At 37.5% G+C, this 19,243-nt stretch overlaps 1 protein-coding gene and 1 long non-coding RNA gene across 2 annotated transcripts in view; one reads left to right on the plus strand and one right to left on the minus strand.

Moving 5' to 3' along the window:
- The window catches only part of LOC137038623 (uncharacterized), a 28,831-nt gene that overhangs the window by 9,159 nt on the left and 429 nt on the right, over positions 1-19,243 (minus strand). The window contains exon 2 of the long non-coding RNA XR_010897528.1: positions 11,240-11,596. This is a non-coding gene — a long non-coding RNA (uncharacterized lncRNA). The remainder of the gene's footprint in view (positions 1-11,239; positions 11,597-19,243) is intronic.
- Positions 1,429-9,656, plus strand: LOC137038120 (sterile alpha motif domain-containing protein 3-like). The gene is made up of 10 exons (XM_067412564.1): positions 1,429-1,472; positions 1,566-1,691; positions 3,081-3,267; positions 4,029-4,187; positions 4,291-4,378; positions 4,493-4,648; positions 4,815-5,021; positions 5,131-5,299; positions 5,390-5,469; positions 6,610-9,656. Exons 2-10 carry the CDS (start codon positions 1,598-1,600, stop codon positions 6,907-6,909), a joined length of 1,440 nt encoding a protein of 479 aa, XP_067268665.1. The 5' UTR covers positions 1,429-1,472; positions 1,566-1,597; the 3' UTR covers positions 6,910-9,656.

Raw genomic sequence — 19,243 nt, forward strand, 5'->3', positions numbered from 1 at the left:
ACAGGCTACCCCCATTAAAGCGCTGGCTCGTAGGCTGCTGGACAGGTGATGTGCACATAACAATGTCACCAAAAAAGTGCGTTTTTTGCCCCGCGTTAAGGCAACAGTGGATGTAATTTGCTTTTCCGGATCAGCAACTGAGTTGCGCGAATGTTTATATCTGTTCGCTGCATTTCGGTGCCGACTGTTTCATAAACAAGGCCCAGCTTGACGCCGGCTTTTCCAATCGCCTAATGCTGAAGGATGGAGCAGTCCCAACGATAAAGGTCCTAACGTTAGAACCGCAGGCTGTGAGTAAGAGTGCTTCAAATGTCTATGCTCATCAAGTAGCCCAAACATGATCACGTATAGTTAATTGATCAATGGAGCATGCGATGTGTAGTGCGTGTACATTTGTTTAGCTGGCCACTATATGTGTAACTTTATGTTTGTGTATTGTAAAAGCACTCCAAACAACAATACACAAAGAGGGGGGAAATATGTTGAACTAAATAAGCACGCTTCTTCATTCAAATGCGCTACTATTCCGTGTCTTTCTATGTAAACACTAACTTAGCCTGCGGTGCAAAACCAGTCCGCTTACTAACGTTACAATTGTCTACACAAACCACGTGTAAACACACAAACACACGTGCACAACTGCACTTCCCACATGTACACCTTCAAAGACAAAAATACGACGATATAATTCAAGTATAAATATGTAAATAACACAAGCCGCTAAGCATATTATATAGTTAGTGTATAACTTCACTGTCAGAAAAAAAGGTACAGAGCAGGTACAATTTTGTTCCTAGAGGTACAAAACTCATTTAAAGGTCCACAATTGGTCCTTAGGGTACAAATATGTACCCAACATGGCTTATAAGGGTACAACATTTTAGGTTTAGATGTGAAAGGTCCATTTTTGTACCTTTTGAAACGTTTTTTTTTTCTTTTTCTTTTCAGTTAAGCTCCAACTAGAAAAACTTTTGTCTGTTTCTAAATTAATTAAAAGTACGTCAGGTCATAATAACAGCAAGACAACATATTAAGTATAGTTTTAAATGTTAAAACTAAAATGGTGAGATGTTTTAGGTATATATATATATATATATATATATATATATATATATATATATATATATATATATATATATATATATATATATATATATATATATATATATGAATAGGCTACTTCACACCATCACTTCATGTAGCCTATCCTGTCTGTAAAATAAAATTGATGTTATTTTCAAAACACATTATGATTCTATTAAATTAAATATATTTATAATAATTGTTCATGTTTGCTGTAATGCAGTATACTTTTTTTTCAACATTACGATTGTTGTCGGCTTGTCGCTTTAAGAATTTCCCGCTCTTGAGTTGTTCAGTCAGTGTGCGCGCGGTGCGCGGTCCTGCTGTCCTGACTCCTGACAGAACTTCAGAACACGATTTCGTCGAGCATTTTTGGACACATTTTTCAGGTAAATGCGAGATAATGTTATATATTCACATTTCTTCAAGTATTGTGCTGTGTTGTGTTGATTTTGTCTAATTCGATGTTCCCCTGCTTAAAGCCAGCGAAAAGTCAGACGTCAGACTGTTCAGAATGGATTTGGGAAAAATGAATACCACACAATTAATAAAGGAGCTTATGCAGTTTGGCATCGAAATCACTGATGAGGAGAGGAAAAAATTTGAGGGTGAGTATGATTATTATCACATGTTGAGATGTTTTAAGATAATCTAATGTAGGCCTTTCTCGAGGATAACACACTTCATCAATATAAACTTTCATAGCTTTTGCCTCACATACCTAACGTACTTTCATAGCTTTTGCCTCACATAAGTTACCAAATTTAATTGATAAAAAACTGTGGCCGCCACTACATATTGGCAGGACTAGTCATTATAATTAGTGGTTATCTCAGTGTTTTACATTTTGAGACTAAAAATATCCTGCCTGTGATTGCGTGGTTTTGTTAGGCCGCACGAGACTAACTTAACGTACTCCGACGCAAACTTAAAATCAAGTGATTAATAAGTAAGGTAAAATTTACAGCACAGAGGCGGTATGAATATTTATTCATTTGTTAAGCACACTTGATAATATAAAAGTATTTGATATTAAAGCAGCAGACAGCAGTTCGTATTTTTTCCTCTTTGTCGCCATCTCTGTTCGAATTCTACAATTGCAGCTATTCGCGGATTTAGCAACTTTAGTGAATTGTGCCTCGGCTCGGCACATGCGCGGATGAATCCAAATGAGATGTGCTGTCAGTCACCGTGCAGGTGTGGAGACTGTCATTCGGAATCACAGATTCTACATTTTGAAAGTATGACCTACATAATAATTTTCTGTGTAAAATGTCATCTGAACAAGTAAGTAGCTAACATAAAATTTTGTTCTGACCAACTAAGGGGAAAAAGCATTGCAATAAATCACGATGATTAAATCTAACGATTTTAAATCTAAATTAATCAATAAATAAATACATGTAAAATAAATAAATATAAAACAGAAAAAAAATGACTGACCGCACACTGAATCCAGCAAAGACTGAAGTCTAGGAAAATACAAAAAACTTTTGTCGACTTTTTTTTTTAATTCGAATATTAATTTTCACCTTCGAAATTGTTTTTTTTTTTTTTTTTTTTTACTATTTGAATTTAAAATTATTAATTGACAGCCCTACATTCTAATCTTGCATTAAGCAGCAGACAATATACAGACAATATACAGCTCAGTGTCTTCATGCAGTTAATTAACAAACCATCGGTTTATTATATCGGCCTCTTTCATGCTATAGCCGATTTGCCGATGGTTGTGAATTGTCAAAAATTGGGCAATAATGTCTAAAATTAACTTAGTGATACATTGTCCTGCAGCGCCACAAAATCAGGTGCTGGCGCCTCTGTAGAACTTAGTAGCACTGGTGCCACTGCTCTCAAATGTTAGGTTACGTTTTTGAGTGTGTATTTTACCTGACAGGCAATGGTGCCGTGTTCCAGCCTCAAAAATAGTGGTTTAGTGCATGGTTATAATGATGGGTAATTCAGTTGTACTTTTCATGATCTCTTTTATGTTATAGACAATGATGTCGATGGAGAGACTGTTGACATTGGGCTGACGGAGTCAATGGTTTCATTCCTCTTTGAGGGATCATTTAAGAAGCAGGCAAAATTCCACCGATATGTCCAACAGATGAAGGAAATGGTGACATTAACGCTTGAACCTGTGCCTGCAGAATGCCTTTTTCAGTCTTCAGCTGGAGCAAGGTTGTTGCTGTTTAATATTGTTTCATTTGTTTCAAGAAACTATTCAATCAATTACAACAAACTGCAATCATTGACTTATTTACCACGTTAACCACGTTTTACAGCGCTATTTTTGCTTGTAATAAGAGCATGCGTCGCGTCATCTAAGCGTTGCGCCTGCCGCAGTCTTAGTTTACAGACTACTGGTGAAGGTAGGGGGTTTCAGAGAAACAGATAACAGATGCTTTGACATGGGGATACACACGGGAGCATTTGAAATCAGGCGTCTATCAGCCTACCGGCCCGCTGATCAATGCATGCTTGTGCTTTCAACCGCTTTCGCTTTCAAAGCACTTTCAAACACTTCCGTGCATTGATCATTGTTGCCAATCACAGACGCATCCAATGAGTGCGTGAGCACAATGGCCAGTCACAAAATATCACATTTTAAAAATTTCAGTACAAAATTGGTATCGTGGTCGGTATTTTATCAGCGCCCATACCTGGAGACTGAGTATTGGATTGGCGCATCCCTATACTGATAACCTTAATCAGGTGTGTTTGATTGAGAAGATATGCAAAATGTGCAGTGTTGGTGCCCCCCAGGAATGTGATTGGGAACCACTGGCCTATACTATAACAAAGTTATTGTTGTTTTTAAATGAATGTGTTCATTTGTTTTTTTCAGTAGTAAGAACTGGTACTTTACAGTATTTGTCATACTTTATGTATCCATGTAACATTTCATGCCTAATTATTACTTTCTCTTTTTTTTACCATAGTAATATCAGCCCATCAGCAGCTTATCCTGCACTTTTTGAAGTTCCTAAGTTTCCTTTTGATGTTCAAGCTAAGTTGGACCAAAAACAAAGCAAACTTTCAGCATCAGATAGGATAAAAATTATAAGAACATTGTATGAAAGCATGGCTCAGTACAGTATGTAAGTATTCCCCATTAACTGTGCCAAGGTTTTAATTAGTTACATTTCAATACAATTTTAAACAAAATGAAACTCTACACTCGTGTTTAAAATGTTTTTGCAGGTATCCGACTAATGAAGAGTATGTTCAAGTGGCTAAGGCCCTTATTCTGAGGTACCCCTTTTTAAAGGACAAAGAAGGCAATGGATATGTAAGTAGATGAGTAAATCTTAATATCCTACTCTTGGTTCTAGTCATACAGTTAATTTTGTGTAAAACCTTATTTTTTTTTTCTTCTTTTTGCCAAAATATGTTTTTTAAATAGCACACATGGCACATGTCTCTGAAACGCAAGTTTAAATTTGAACGGACACCTTTGGCTGATGTTGGAGAAGTGAAAAGACTTAAACAAAAGTTTGGTCATTCAAAAAAGTCTCTGGAACCTGAAAAAAGCACTTGCAAACAAATTAAAAGGCCTTGGGTGAGAGCATACATTTATAATATTTTTACAATTGTACGTGTTGCCAGTGTATTATTCTCAAATGTATCATTATAACAAGTGACAAGACACTCGTGAAAAGGCAAACATTTTCTTTATTGTCTTGCCTAGAAGTTATTCTACCTGATTGTTTTTGTCTGTGCACAAGGACATGGATGTTGCTGGAGAGGATGCTACCTCAATAGAGGGACATGTGAAAGTCCTACAGGACCAATATCGAAAGACACAGCCAGATGCTCGCATTGTTGAAGAGCGAATGAGGAGGACCTTTGCCTGGAGGCGTAAGGAGATTACTGGTGGGATGACTGTTGAAGATGCTGTCAACAAATATCCTTTCTTGAAGACTTCATCAGGGGTAAGTGTGGAAATAATAAAAGTACACAAACCATTAACATGTAGGACACTGAAACTGTATAAAAAAATCCTGACTTTCTTATGTTTTGTGTCTTTTTAACAAATTTCAGCTTTATCAAGAAATTGGTTTCCTGTACAAGTCTGTTAATCTTTGCCGGCACTTTCAAGAAAGCTTTGGAAACATTGCATCCAGTGTGCTACAACTTGCTTGCGGGAAATCTCTTTTAGCAAAGCCGCACATAGAAGCGAGAGAAGAATCTCTCATTGAAGACCATCATGGTAATTGAGGTTTTTTAAAATCTTGTCCTATTTACCAGTATTATATTATAGCAGTATATTATGTCAGTATCATGTTATCTTTTTTTTCAGGAATTGATTTCAAAGCAGCACTTCTCATGTTGCCAATCTTGTTCAGAGAGAAGCTTGAACACTTCATTGTGCTTGGGGAGGTATGCGCATGTTTCTCTGTCTCTGACTTGAATGTCTATCATAAATTAGACTTTTTTCATAAAACTTTGCGGACGTGAGTTTTTGTTGTAGATGTCTGTCTTTAAAAAAAAAAAAAAAAAAAAAAAAAAATGTTGTGTATTGTGCTAATTAATTGAGATTTCTTACAGCTCTTACAGGTTTTTGGCCTTGTCTGTTCCGTTGCTTCTATTACTCTCCCCTTTTTTGTAAGTCGCTTTGGATAAAAGCGTCTGCTAAATGATTAAATGTAAATGTAAAATTAATTTTATAATTCTTAAAACATATTTACTGAATAATAATCATCTTACTCCTAATACAGATTAGTTAAAGGTGACCTAAAAAGAGTTGAAACTATATTTTAAATTGTTCCCTGATATCTAAATAGTGTATGTGGCTTATTTAAGGGCATAAAATGTCCAGATATGGTTTTCCTGGTCCATTTACAACCCTAGAAATTGTCCCTAGAATGAAATAGGCTGATACTGCCTTATTTGGAAGGGTCATGAATAGTAATGTGGAGCTCTGCTCTGACTGGCTGTTTCACTGCACAGTCAGTTGCGGCATGGGTAACACTCACCTTTCAACAAAATGCGCCCTTTTGAAACCAAAATAGGTGACCTATGTGAATCATGTAGATTCAATGAGAAATATTTTAGGGGGAGAGCGATATTCATATTCTGTGAATTGCGAACAGGTGCGCATGCCAGAAGGGAGCGCGAGTAGAGGGCCGGCCCGCGGAATAGGCAAATAGGAGTAGCCAGAGCGAGCTGAGTGACGCTGAAAGAATGCTGCTGTTTGCTGTCTGCAAAATGATCAGACTTCCTCTGGAGTTCGTTCTCCTGAGTCGACCTTGGCAAGTCATTGGCTGGCATATGCAAATGTTAGGGGCGTACATCCCGGTTATGTTGAGATTCGCCTATTTTTCCGTGGTATTTTTCACGCACGAGATTTACATATGAAGACGGAAGCAATGGTGTTTGAGACTCACAGTATTTGATTTTTATGTACTGAACACTTGTTATTCAACTGTGACATGGTTAATTAAATGTTTCATTCTAGGGCACCTTTAACCTGTTTGATCATAAAATTTGACTGATCTTATTTGTGCTTTTGTCTTTTAGAGTGACCCATCTTCACCATATCCTACTGTTCAAGTACAGGAAGCCACTGACTGGAAAACTGTGCTTACAAGAAGAGTCACTGCTGTCATCAGAGTTGATGGGATAGAGATCTGCCGGGCTAGCGGTGTGGACGAAGGGGTTCTTGCTGCATTCTGTGCCTATTTTGTCTTCAATTTGACATATCCACCTCACTTGAAGAACACTCTGGTGTTTCTTCAGCGGTATGTTTTGAAACTTACTGTGGATGGTGACAAGCCTCTACCTACTCCAGTTACCAGAGTAATCAACCTTTTACAGTAATATCTGCAAAAATGCCTCGCCCGTTCTGTTGTCCTAAATGCTCTCGGAGAACATTCACAATTGTCAAATTAATCCAGCACATTGGTCTCATTCATGCACATGAGGCAAATTTTTCAATAACTTGTGGTCTTAATGACTGTCAGAGAACATTTTCAAAGTACGAGTCCTTTAGATGTCATGTTTACCGAAAGCATAAACATGCGGTGTTACAACAGACTATGACTGATCCTCTTCCTTTCTTTGAGGACGTTGAGGAAGAATGTCCTAATGATACTGTTGCACTTCCTCCCCCCCCTCCAAACATGAAGGAGCTGTTTCAGCAATTTAGAGAGAACCTATGTGCCTTTGTTCTGAAATGCAGAGAAAAAAATCACTTGCCTCAGTCAGTGCAGCAAGAAATTTTAGATGACGTCAATTTCTTATTTAGTTTTTTCAAAGAGAACTATGATGCATTTCTTGCATATCATCTAAAAGAAAATGGATTTGATCTTGCTGCATGCCCAGAACTTCAAGAAGTGCTACAGTCCCCTGACTTTTTTTCAGAGGCCTCAAGACTTGTTAGGTCTCCACACATGTTAAAAGAGTTTTGCAAATCAAAATTTGAGTTGACTGAGCCTGTGCAGTATACACTAAGAGACTCGTATGGTAACAAGACTGGAAGTTACTCGTACGTTCCTATATGTGAGGTATTGAGGAAATACTGTTCCCATGAGGACATTTGGGACCAAATACAAACTGAGTTGAACACTGAAAAAGATGAACTTGTTCTAAAAGATTATCGAGATGGACTTCATTTCAAAAACCACAAATTCTTTGCAAATAACCCACAAGCCCTGAGACTACATCTTTATGAAGACGAATTTGAGGTGTGTAATCCTCTGGGTTCTAAACGTAATAAACACAAACTGTGTGCATTTTACTATACAATTGGAAATATAGGTACAAAGTATTGTTCTCAGTTAAAACACATTCATTTAGCTTTACTTGCTCGCTATAGCCTTGTAAAACAATTTGGATTAGATGAAATTTTGAAGCCATTGATTGATGATCTTAAAAAGCTTTCATCAGAAGGAATTAATGTACTTGTTGATGGTGTGGAAAGAAATGTTCGTGCAGCTGTTGCAGTTGTATCTGCTGATAACCTTTCCTCTCACTTAATAGGTGGATTCAGCATGTCATTTAATGTTGGTAGAATTTGTAGATACTGCATGGCCACACATAGCAACATTAAGAGATGTTTTAATGAATCTGACTTTGTTTTAAGAACTGCTGATGTCCACAGATATCACTTGGAGTGTGTAAAGGAAAATCCTGACACAAAAGCCATTTATGGTGTTACCAGAGACTGTCCTTTTGACAAACTGGACTACTTTGATGTCACTACCTCACTTCCACCGGACGTGATGCATGACTTTTTAGAAGGTGTAGTTCCTCTAGTGTTGCGGCTTGTTTTATGTAAAGCTCACAGAGAAAAAGTCATAACCATACAAGAGTTTAATGAGGAGCTGAGGAAACTTACTTTTGGACAGAATGATAAAAAAAACAAGCCTGTTCCTCTTTCTGAAAAACTTCTACACAACTCAAATTTAGTAGGGTCTGCCACACAGAAATGGTGTTTATTTCGCCTACTGCCCTTTTTGGTAGCACATAGAATCCCTGAGGGCTGTAGCTATTGGCATGTCTACTTACTTTGTCGTGAAATTTCTGACATTATAATGGCACCAGTTGTAAAAAAAGAATGGCTTCCCACTCTTGATCTCTTAGTTTCTGAGTTTTTGTCATGTACAGTTGAAGAGTTTGGTGATGTTCTTACTCCAAAATGTCATTATCTAATCCATTACTCTCGTTTGATGCTATGCTATGGGCCTTTGCGTTCTTTATGGTGTTTGAGGTTTGAAGGCAAACATCAATATTTCAAACAGGTCGCTAGCGCTTGTAAAAATTTCATTAACATTTCATCCACTTTAAGTAACCGACATCAGCATAGACAATGTTGGGAATTGTCTTCTGTTAATATGTTGGGGGAATATGAGAAAGTGGCTGGATGTTGTGTGAACACACCCTTTCAGTCTTTGCCTTCAGCTCTCCAGCATTCAATAAGTGTGAACGAAAAGTACAGCCATGTCAATTTTGAAGGCAAACAGCTTCAACGAGTAACAGAAGTAGAGATTAATGATGTCAAATATTGTGTTAAAGATGTGTTTACTGTGGGTCACCTCCATGCAGAAGAAGTTCCATTGTTTTTTCAGATTAAGTACATTCTTAACATGGACACAGACTGGTTATTTTGTGGCAAGCTGTTAATACCTGAATCCTTTTGTCATCATTATTATTCATACTGTGTGAAATATGAAAGTGAATGGACTGTCCTTTCACCGGGTGAGGAGGTTGATTACCAGGCACTAGATACCTACAGTGTTGATGACAAATTATTTATTAGCAGTAGGTATTCTTGCTGAAAATGCCCTTTGCTATTGACGTCAATGAGCAGCAATGAAATAGCCTAATAATTAGCTGTATATCAGTTCTTGTATTTTTTTTATTTGTAAGGATTCTGCAGTATTTCTTGTATTCCTGTTAATTTTATTGAAGAGGTTGATGTTTTAACTTTTATAACTGTTTATATTTAATTAATGTCTGATGAGTTTTTATGTGCTATGAACTATTCTTGCACCTGCTGTTGTTGTACGATGCAATATATTTAAAGCAATTATCTTTATAACAGAAAGTTTATAAATAAAATTGTGTAAGCCAGTTTAAGATGTATTTTTTTTGCCCACATAGGATCAAAACTGCTTTAATTGGGAATCCTTTTAATAAGGTGCAATTGTGTGCTCTTTTCAGAATGCACAATTGTACCTTGGGGTACAAAATTGTTCCTTAAATGGTACAAAGTTATGAGGTACAATTTTGTACCTTGCTTTAAAGGTACAAAACTGTACCTTTGAGGGTACCACCCCAGTGACGACCACTTGTACCCTAAAAGGTACAGTTTTGTACCTTAAAAAGTACAGCTTTGTACCCTAAAAGGTACAGTTTTGTACCTTTTTTTTCTGACAGTATGGGGTACAAAATTGTTCCTTAAATGGTACAAAGTTATAAGGTACAATTTTGTACCTTGCTTTAAAGGTACAAAACTGTACCTTTGAGGGTACCACCCCAGTGACGGCCACTTGTACCCTAAAAGGTACAGTTTTGTACTTTTTTTTCTGACAGTGTTGTACCACATAGAGACGTCCTGCTCTAGTCGTTTTTGCTGCTGCTCCTGTTCAACTGCAGCCTCTGGGTCTGATTCCGGATCATAGATGTATGGCTGTATCTGATTAAAAGCCATTTTTTTATTTTGAATAAAGTTTTTTTCCCGCTGTTAGGGATGACAGCTTTACGACGCACTCGACTCAACACAAAAGCAGCAGCGGGCACACGTCATTATTTAGTTCCGCTCACACGACACGCCCCCACCCGCTCGGCTTTTTTCGGAAAGACTCGGAACAGCGCATCTTTCTTATATAATTATAAAAAAAATAAAGACTTTTCGGAGATATGCAGGATGCAATGCTACTCTATAGGTACTCAAGATTGACATGACACTGACTGAAACTGAGTGTTTCACCCCCCCTTTAAGTTTTACAAGTAAGAAAGAACTACATTTTTAATGTAATTAAGTATTAAAGGGGGGTAAGTGATATCTGGTAATCGTTGTTGATATTTCAAATCACCAAAACAAACCCGCCCCTACCCCCAAAAAGGGACTGAGCCCCTATTCTCCCCCATAGACACACCCCTTACCTGCTGATTGGCTACAAGTTTGTTATTCCACTCGGCCCAAGTTTTTTTTTCTAAAATGGTTTTGAAATAACACTTACCCCACCTTTAAAGGTAAGAAAAAATCTTTTATTTATGAAATAAATAAAGTGCATTATATATTATGCTTTAGAATGCTGTGAAGTAAAAGTTTTCCAAAGAAAAACACTGATAAAGAATACTTAAAAATTTACTTGAAAGTAAAAATACTCTAATACTGTCTGCCTCTGAATATTTGGATCCTAAACTGTTTAGGGTCCAGTTCTCACTAATAACTAGTTGCTTATAACATCCATATTACTAGGATATTGGTTGTTTATTAGTACTTATAAAGAACATATTAACAACCTATAAATAAGCATTAATTAGCAGTTAAACATGTTTTGGCATTTAATCAAACTACGCACGGGTTCTTAATGCAACTCGCCTTCAGTGGAACATGTTACACTAAACATTTTGCTCAAATTTAAGAAAAGCATTAACATATAGTTTACCAATTATACCTATTACCCATATATTAACATACCTATTAGCAGAGCTTTTTTGGCTGTGAATGATTTCTTGGATGTTTTCTCTGAGAGGTTTCTTAAATCTTTAAAGGACCTCCCCTGAAGCATGCCGTTGCTATAGGCACTAATGTTTGGAGAAGATGATCCATGTTGATGTGTTGGAAATGTTTTAAGAGGTGGGACCCCTCTGTGGTTTGTGACTTGGAGCTGCAGTCTTTGTTTCAGTATGGAGTTCCATGCCATTGAGCCCGCTGTTCTGGTGGATCCTGTGTGGTCTCTGAAACATCTCACGGGACAGAAATCCATCGTGTAGCTGTGCCCATTTTTGTTCATGGGTCAACATGGGACACCTCACTGAATCGAAAGGGATACACCTAGTGAATGTAAGAAGAAAGAACGAGAGAGAAAACATACAGCCAGTTATGAACATATATCTTACTTTCTGTCATTTCTGTTATGTATCACATTTTGAACTATGTACTTTTACTTTATCAAAATAACTATGCCTTTAAGAACATGTTTTTTATAAAAGGGTATACAACTAGACATCCAAAAATATGTTCTGGACAAACTCAACTTTATTAATGATGACTGTTTGATATTTACACAACATGAAGCAACCCAAAAGGATGAAAATAAAGAGCTACAAGAGTGAACTTACATGAGAACATCAACATGACTTTTACAATTATCATAATTTCTGTAACAGAATTGAATGTATAATGGAGCCCCTAAAGGGAGACAAAATTTCGATGGGAGGAAAAATGTTATTTCATTGGGCCAAATGTATGCATTCTCTCAGAACTTTTGCCAGATTTACACAAAACTGGTGTTGGAAATCAAATGAGATGGGAGGGAAAGCTATGTCTGTGTCTAGGGCACTTCTTTTGAATAAGTAATAACTGACTGTTAAAATATTTATTACTAAAATGTAATCCGGACATGTGCTTCCATTGTCATGTGACCTATCAGTGTCAGTTGCAGGTCACAACTCCTTTCCCATGGCCTACTATGATAGGAAAGTGTTCTTTGTATGGTTACTTCTTGCCAGACATTTGCAAGCAATTGCAAAACTGGTGATGGAATTAATATGAGATAGGAGGGAAAACTATATTTCAGCGCTTTTGTGAGTGAGCGCAACTTTCTTAGGGGAATGCAGAACTTTTGTGAGAGAATGCACAGTTTCCTGGGGGAACGCAATGGATTGAAAGTGAAAAACCTTTGAAATGATTACCAAATAAAACAATATTAATTCATTTCAAACATTTTGATTAGAGAAAGGGAAAATATGAAGAATCAGCTGAAATATTTTTTCATAAACTTTTTGTTTTAAAAAAAAAAAGTATCTTAGAAGTTAGAGCAGCACAAAAGGGCATGGCAAAATGGTATTTGATAAAAACGTAATTGTGCTATTGCGATGATAGAAAACTAAAATGACTAAAAAAAAAAATAATAATTCTGGCCCCAAATGAAAATTTTCTAGTGACTGATCACATCTAAAATGTTCAGTTGGCCAAAATGAATTTCTTTGAATTGATGTAATTCAACAAGATCTGCTGCATCCAAAAATGTTGATGTTTTTAATGAAATCTGAGAAAATAACTGCAACTATATCACTTTCAAGCCCCTGAGGTAGTTAAGGCATCATGTGAGTCCAGTGGTTTAACCCAAGCAGCAACCACCCACAGTTTCTCTTGAAGCCAAAACGGAAGTGATTTAAACTGCAATTCCTCGACTGGCCACTAGGGTTCCAGAAGGGAGCAGAATCTCATTGAGCCTCATGTTAAACTGGTCAATTTACAGCAGAAAAAAACATGTTTACAGCCTGGTACAAATTGTGGGTTTGGTCTATATGGCTAATGTTGTCCTTCATGACAACTGTGAGGGGGGTGATTTTTGTTATAACTCATTCCTTTACTCTAGCCTGACAAGCCAGATCCACATCAAGATGTTTGTTCTGGAAAACTCACCACTGACAGGGCTCAATCCGAGAGGCGGGATAAACGGTCGTCTTTCAAACTCCCTTTGCACGTGATTGGATAGAGCTACAACCAACCAGAGCAACGAAGGTGAAGCAGAGCTAGTTGACAGATTAAACTTTCGCCATATCGGCGGCAAAATTCCGAACACATTTTCCCTTTTTAAGAATGACTTCAGTGCCGTTCTTTGTTCTTTTCTCAGAGAAAAGCTTAAGTCTTCCAGAGTCGCGGTTAAAGCTGATTCGAAAGACCGCCCTTAACCAGCTTCTTTAACATTCTATGTGTCACGCACAACACAAAGGAAAATGGTGCGAGGACTAATTTTATTAACAAAAAATAAAACATAAACACAAAACAAAACAAAACCCACAAGGGGGCAAAACACATAAACTAGAAATAACAGAACACAACTTAAACATACCAGAAAGGAATCACGGGGAAGACGGGAAACGTAGACATTACAACGATCTGACAAAGACTGACAAACACCAGGAGCTTATAAAAGGGAATAAACGAGGCAGGGAACGAGGGAACACAGGTGGGAGAAATCAAACACTAATTAGATAACAAGGGGGAAGGGATCAGACGATGACAGAAGCACAAATGGCCATACTGACAAAACCCACATGTGCACACAAGACAGGACAGGCACTATGGTGTTTACTAGTAGAACGCAAGCACAACTTTGCCGTCACTAGGTTAAGCCCCGCCCACCGTCTCTATAGATGATGTGATTGGCCCGACCAGAGTTTGGTTTTTACAGCTCAGAACTGTATTGAGAGTTGCTAGACGATACTCACGGCAGATTAGATTTGCTGCCGCTAGGGTGCGTCTAGATTTCTAGGCTACCTTTATACCATATAAAGCCTTAAATTTGTGCATAATTAATTGAGTGACAGGTGGAATTTTATCCGCTGTCTGTTAGTCACCGCGTCACCTCAGCTCCGCCCACATCCCGCCTCTTTGCCTATTTTCTGTTATCCGGGCGTGACGCCCTACCAAGATGGCAACGGCCAGCTCATCTCTACGCTTCAAAACTGCTGTTCAGAATCCTAGGGTTGACATCACAGACACTACTAGGGGTGTGACGACAGTGGTTTTCAAACCTGTCCTGGAGGACCCCCAGCCCTGCACATTTTGTATGTCTCCTTCATCTAACACACCTGATTCAACTCATGAGCTCATTAGTAGAGACTGCAAGACCTGAAGTGGGTGTGCCAAATATGGGAGACATATAAAATGTGCAGGGCTGGGGGTCCTCCAGGACAGGTTTGAAAACCACTGGGTTAGTATATAACCGTGAGACTGACGGTTATAGTTAAACGCCGTCATTAGAACTCTATAACCGGCAAAACCATATTATTAAAATATTTTTTACAAATATATTTAAAAAAAAAAACATGCACTCCAGGGGGAAATTGTAGCTATCAGCTGATGAGGGAAACGGAGGCGGAGTTAGTGGTGCTTCGGAGGCTGCTACTGCTAGAGATGATTCGGGAGAGGTCTGAGAAATCTTGGAGACCATCATCTCCTTAATAAACGGAGGTCTGAATTCTCTGTCCCTTTACCGTTACGCGTGCTGACACAGTTAACCCGCTATCTCCAAGAACAACCAATTGATTCTACGGCTAATCCACTAGCATGGTGGAGAGACAATGAAACACGATATCCTCTCTTAGCAAAATTGGGACGTAAATACACCAACATGCTTCACCATGTACACGACCTGACCGGATTACTTTTGAGTGTGCGTCCTTATTTAACGTACACAGCGCGTGCTGCGCTCACATGCACCAAGCTATAATGTTGACAAGAGAGGGATAAACGTTTTATTTCGTAAGAAGTTATGAAGATAAAGTTGGCATAATGTCACTGTCCCTAAACCTACACATGTAAGCAAAAAAGCAATTACTTCAACTGCGCCTGACATTAGAATGAATTGTTTCTGAGATGATTATTACCCTTTACAACAAATAAATAGCTTTTATAAAACCGTATAAGTCCTGGTGGCCGTTGAGAGATCCTAGAATCATCATAACCGTCATCACCAATTCTGAAACCGGCACACCCCTAGACACTACCTCCATATTTTTTTAGTCTATGGTTTAACCTCAATTTTATGAAACGACGCGAGTGTTGTTTGGACCAAAAAAACCTGGCAAAACCTGCCCCAATGGATCTCTCTATGAGAACCCATTAACTTTTTCACCACAGATTTACATTGAAAATTTGCAAATTGGGATGAGTTTCTGTATAAGTAAAAAATTGTATCGTATCTGGGTTTTGACCCGATTCTGTATTTTGGAAGGCAGAAACAGCTATTTTTTGAAAACAGTCCCAGAGTTGTTAAATCTGAAAATGTACTTTGTGAAACAATGATGTCATCAAGCCACATCTCGGCCCTATTCTGACATGGCATGCACATGCTCCAAGTCTTCTTCTGCATTTTTATTGCATCTCTGTGGCAGAATTACAGCGCTACATTCTGGTCTGCATGTATACTGCACCGTTTTGAGTCGGTTTCAGTAGTTTTGTATGTATGCAGATATTTCTTGCAATAAAAAAAATATTGGATAGGGAACTGTGTAAGGATGTGCCTTATATCATGAATCCATGCGCTACATTTTAATATACAGTGGGTACGGAAAGTATTCAGACCCCCTTAAATTTTTCACACTTTGAATTATTATATTGCATCCATTTGCTAAAACCATTTAAGTTATTTTTCTCATTAATGTACACACAGCACCCCATATACATTTTTGCAGATTTATTAAAAAAGAAAAACATGGTCAAGTATTTAGAAAAACAAGTATTTAGACCCTTTGCTGTGAAACTCATATATTTACCTCAGGTGCTGTCCATTTCTTCTGATCATCCTTGAGATGGTTCTACACCTTCATTTGAGTCCAACTGTGTTTGATTATACTGATTGGACTTGATTAGGAAAGCCACACACCAGTCTATATAAGACCTTACAGCTCACAGTGCATGTCAGAGCAAATGAGAATCATGAGGTCAAAGAAACTGCCTGAAGAGCTCAGAGACAGAATTGTGGCAAGGCACAGATCTGGCCATGGTCACAAAAAAAATCTGCTGCACTTAAGGTTCCTAAGAGCACAGTGGCCTCCATAATCCTTAAATGAAAGACGTTTGGGATGACCAGAACCCTTTCTAGAGCTGGCTTTCCAGACAAACTGAACTATCGAGGGAGAAGAGCCTTGGTGAGAGAGGTAAAGAAGGCCCCAAATATCACTGTGGCTGAGCTCCACAGTTGGGATATGGGAGAAAGTTGTAGAACGTCAACCATTACTGCAGCCCTCACCAGTCGGGACTTTATGGCAGAGTGTCCTGACGGAAGCCTTCCCTCAGTGCAAGACACATGAAAGCCTGCATGGAGTTTGCTAAAAAAAACAAAAAAAACAACATATAAAGGACTCCAGGATGGTGAGAAATAAGATTTTCTGGTCTGATTAACTTTTTGGCCTTAATTCTAAACGGTATGTGGAAAAAACCAAGCACTGCTCATCACCTGTCCAATACAGTCCCTAAAGTGCAGCATGGTGGTGGCAGCATCATGCTGTGGGGGTGTTTTTCAGCTGCAGGGGCATGATGATAATAGAGGGAAAGATGAATGGGGCCAAGTACAGGGATATCCTGGATGAAAAACTTCTCCGGAGTGCTCAAGACCTCAGACTGGGCCGAAGGTTCACCTTCCAACAAGACAATGACCCTAAGCACACAGCTAAAATAACGAAGGAGTGGCTTCACAACAACTCTGTGACTGTTCTTGAATGGCTCAGCCAGAGCCCCGACTTAAACCCAATTGAGCATCTCTGGAGAGATCAGAAAATGGCTGTCCACCAATGTTTACCATCCAACCTGACAGAACAGGAGAGGATCTGCAAGGAGAAATGGCAGAGGATCCTCAAATCCAGGTGTGAAAAACTTGTTGCATCTTTCACAAAAAAAAACTCATGGCTGTATTAGATCAAAAGTGTGCTTCTACAAAATACTGAGTAAAGGGTCTAAATACTTAGGACCACGAGATATTTCAGTTTTTCTTTTTTAATAACTGCAAAACTGTCAACAATTCTGTGTTTTTCTGCCAATATGGGGTGCTGTGTGTACATTAATGAGAAACAATTACTTAAATGATTTTTAGCAAATGGTTGCAAAAAGTGAAACATTTAAGGGGGTCTGAATACTTTCCGTAGCGTCTGTATCCTGCTCTTTACGACACAGTCTAAAAATCCCAAAAATATTTGTTGCAGAATTCTGAATACATTTACAATTTATTATTAATTCAGTGTATATACACTGTAAAAAAATATTTGTTCAATAAGCTTTGACAAGACAACATATGTCTTTACATTGTTTTAACTCTAAATTGTTTAACTTTAAATAAGTTAAGAAATGTTAAATTTTGTTTATTAGTTATACACAATGTAACTCATTTTTTAAAGTCAGTTTAACATAATTTAAGTTCAAATAACTTAAATATTCAAGTCGATTGTACTGCAAACGTTCAAAATTTTCCTCTTTTCTGTTTTTTTTTCTTTTTCTTTTTTTTACAGTGTAGAGGTCGTTGTTTGGATGAATATTTGTGACTCCAGTGGTTTAAACATCCGTGGCTCCTCTGTACAAGCCCCATACCCTGCATCCCATTGTGCATAGTATCCACCCAATCTGCCCTAAATAGTATTGAAAATTACTAATGTCATATACACATACATACAGGCATGGGTTACTTTAATGATGTTTTTATTACCTTTCTCTGGGGCTTAAAAGTGGTAGTTGCGTAAGCTGTCAATGGAGGGACAGAAATCTCTCAGATTTTATCAAAAAGATCTTCGTTTGTCGGGAACGACATGAGGGTAAGTAATTAATGACAGAATTTTCATTTTTGAAACCCTTTAATATTTCATCCGATGTATTAACACATGAAATGGGGTCATTAAACTGTACCAGGCCAAGGAAGGACCCCACTAAACCCGGATTATCTGTCAGTCTGTGCTGTCATTATGACTCATTTAAGGAATGTAAGTCCCAGCTGCATCTGCTGCCTGCACATAACCCATGTGCTCTCTGCGTCCAACCCTCTTGTGCAGCGTTTTGATGTTTTATGATTTTGGACAGTGAGTTAAATCCTAATCCCATGATGAAAAGGCTTCGAGATGGCATATGGAATGTGAAGTCAACAGTAACACCAATAAGGGCTTCATCATTAGTCTTTAATTAGCTCAAGTTGTGTGAGTTTATATTTCAATATGTGCCACATGTTTTACCAAGATGTTCAGACAAGTTTTAGACAAGTAACTGTATTTATGTTTATGATATGTTACAAAGAGCAATGTTATACAACTGCTTTCCCAAATATATTTTTTTTTACTGCTTTTAATGTTTTGCATTCATCCATATGCTTTGCATGCATCCAATCACTTTAAAATAGTGCTTTATAATAATATACTTAAGTGCAAATTGAATGTACATGTTTTCAGAGACTTAAATGTATGTAATTTGTGATTAAATGAAGATTATACAGTAGTTTACATTTATAATACATGCAATTAGTAGTCTTTTTTGAACCACTTAATTATGACCAGTATCTTTATATGACTTTTTCAATTACTGTTGTCATTAATATAATTAAACTGTACTGCCAAACATGTATGGCATCTAAAATATACTTTCATGTCATCTCTATTGAAACTTGTATGTAACTTGTAAATACACATTTTTAATGATGCAATTTAGTACAGATATCTTTTTTTAATTAATTTTAAATGTAATACCACAGTTCAATTTATAATCAACATGACCTTTAGTCAACACACCAAAATAAGTGTTCCTTAAATTTCCCATGAAATCAATATGTTAGCCTTACTGTTATAAGCTAGCATGCTCCAAAACAATGATACAATTTCACAAGGTTTGCTTTGAAGTTTGACAATGTATCCAACCTGATCTCACAGCAATTCATATACATTTGTATGACCTTACCCATATGATTGGTACGATTTTGGCTAAATCGTATATTAC

The sequence above is a fragment of the Pseudorasbora parva genome, chromosome 13, assembly GCF_024679245.1.
Source record: "Pseudorasbora parva isolate DD20220531a chromosome 13, ASM2467924v1, whole genome shotgun sequence".
In the NCBI taxonomy this organism is placed as follows: Eukaryota; Metazoa; Chordata; class Actinopteri; order Cypriniformes; family Gobionidae; genus Pseudorasbora; species Pseudorasbora parva.

Bases quoted from the DNA above. Each gene is read 5' to 3' on its own strand.
- LOC137038120 (XM_067412564.1), top strand. From the start codon at position 1,598: ATGGATTTGGGAAAAATGAATACCACACAATTAATAAAGGAGCTTATG. The intron at 3,268-4,028 runs GTTGTTGCTGTT...TTTTTACCATAG, and splicing joins CAGTCTTCAGCTGGAGCAAG to TAATATCAGCCCATCAGCAG. The intron at 5,022-5,130 runs GTAAGTGTGGAA...AACAAATTTCAG, and splicing joins TCTTGAAGACTTCATCAGGG to CTTTATCAAGAAATTGGTTT.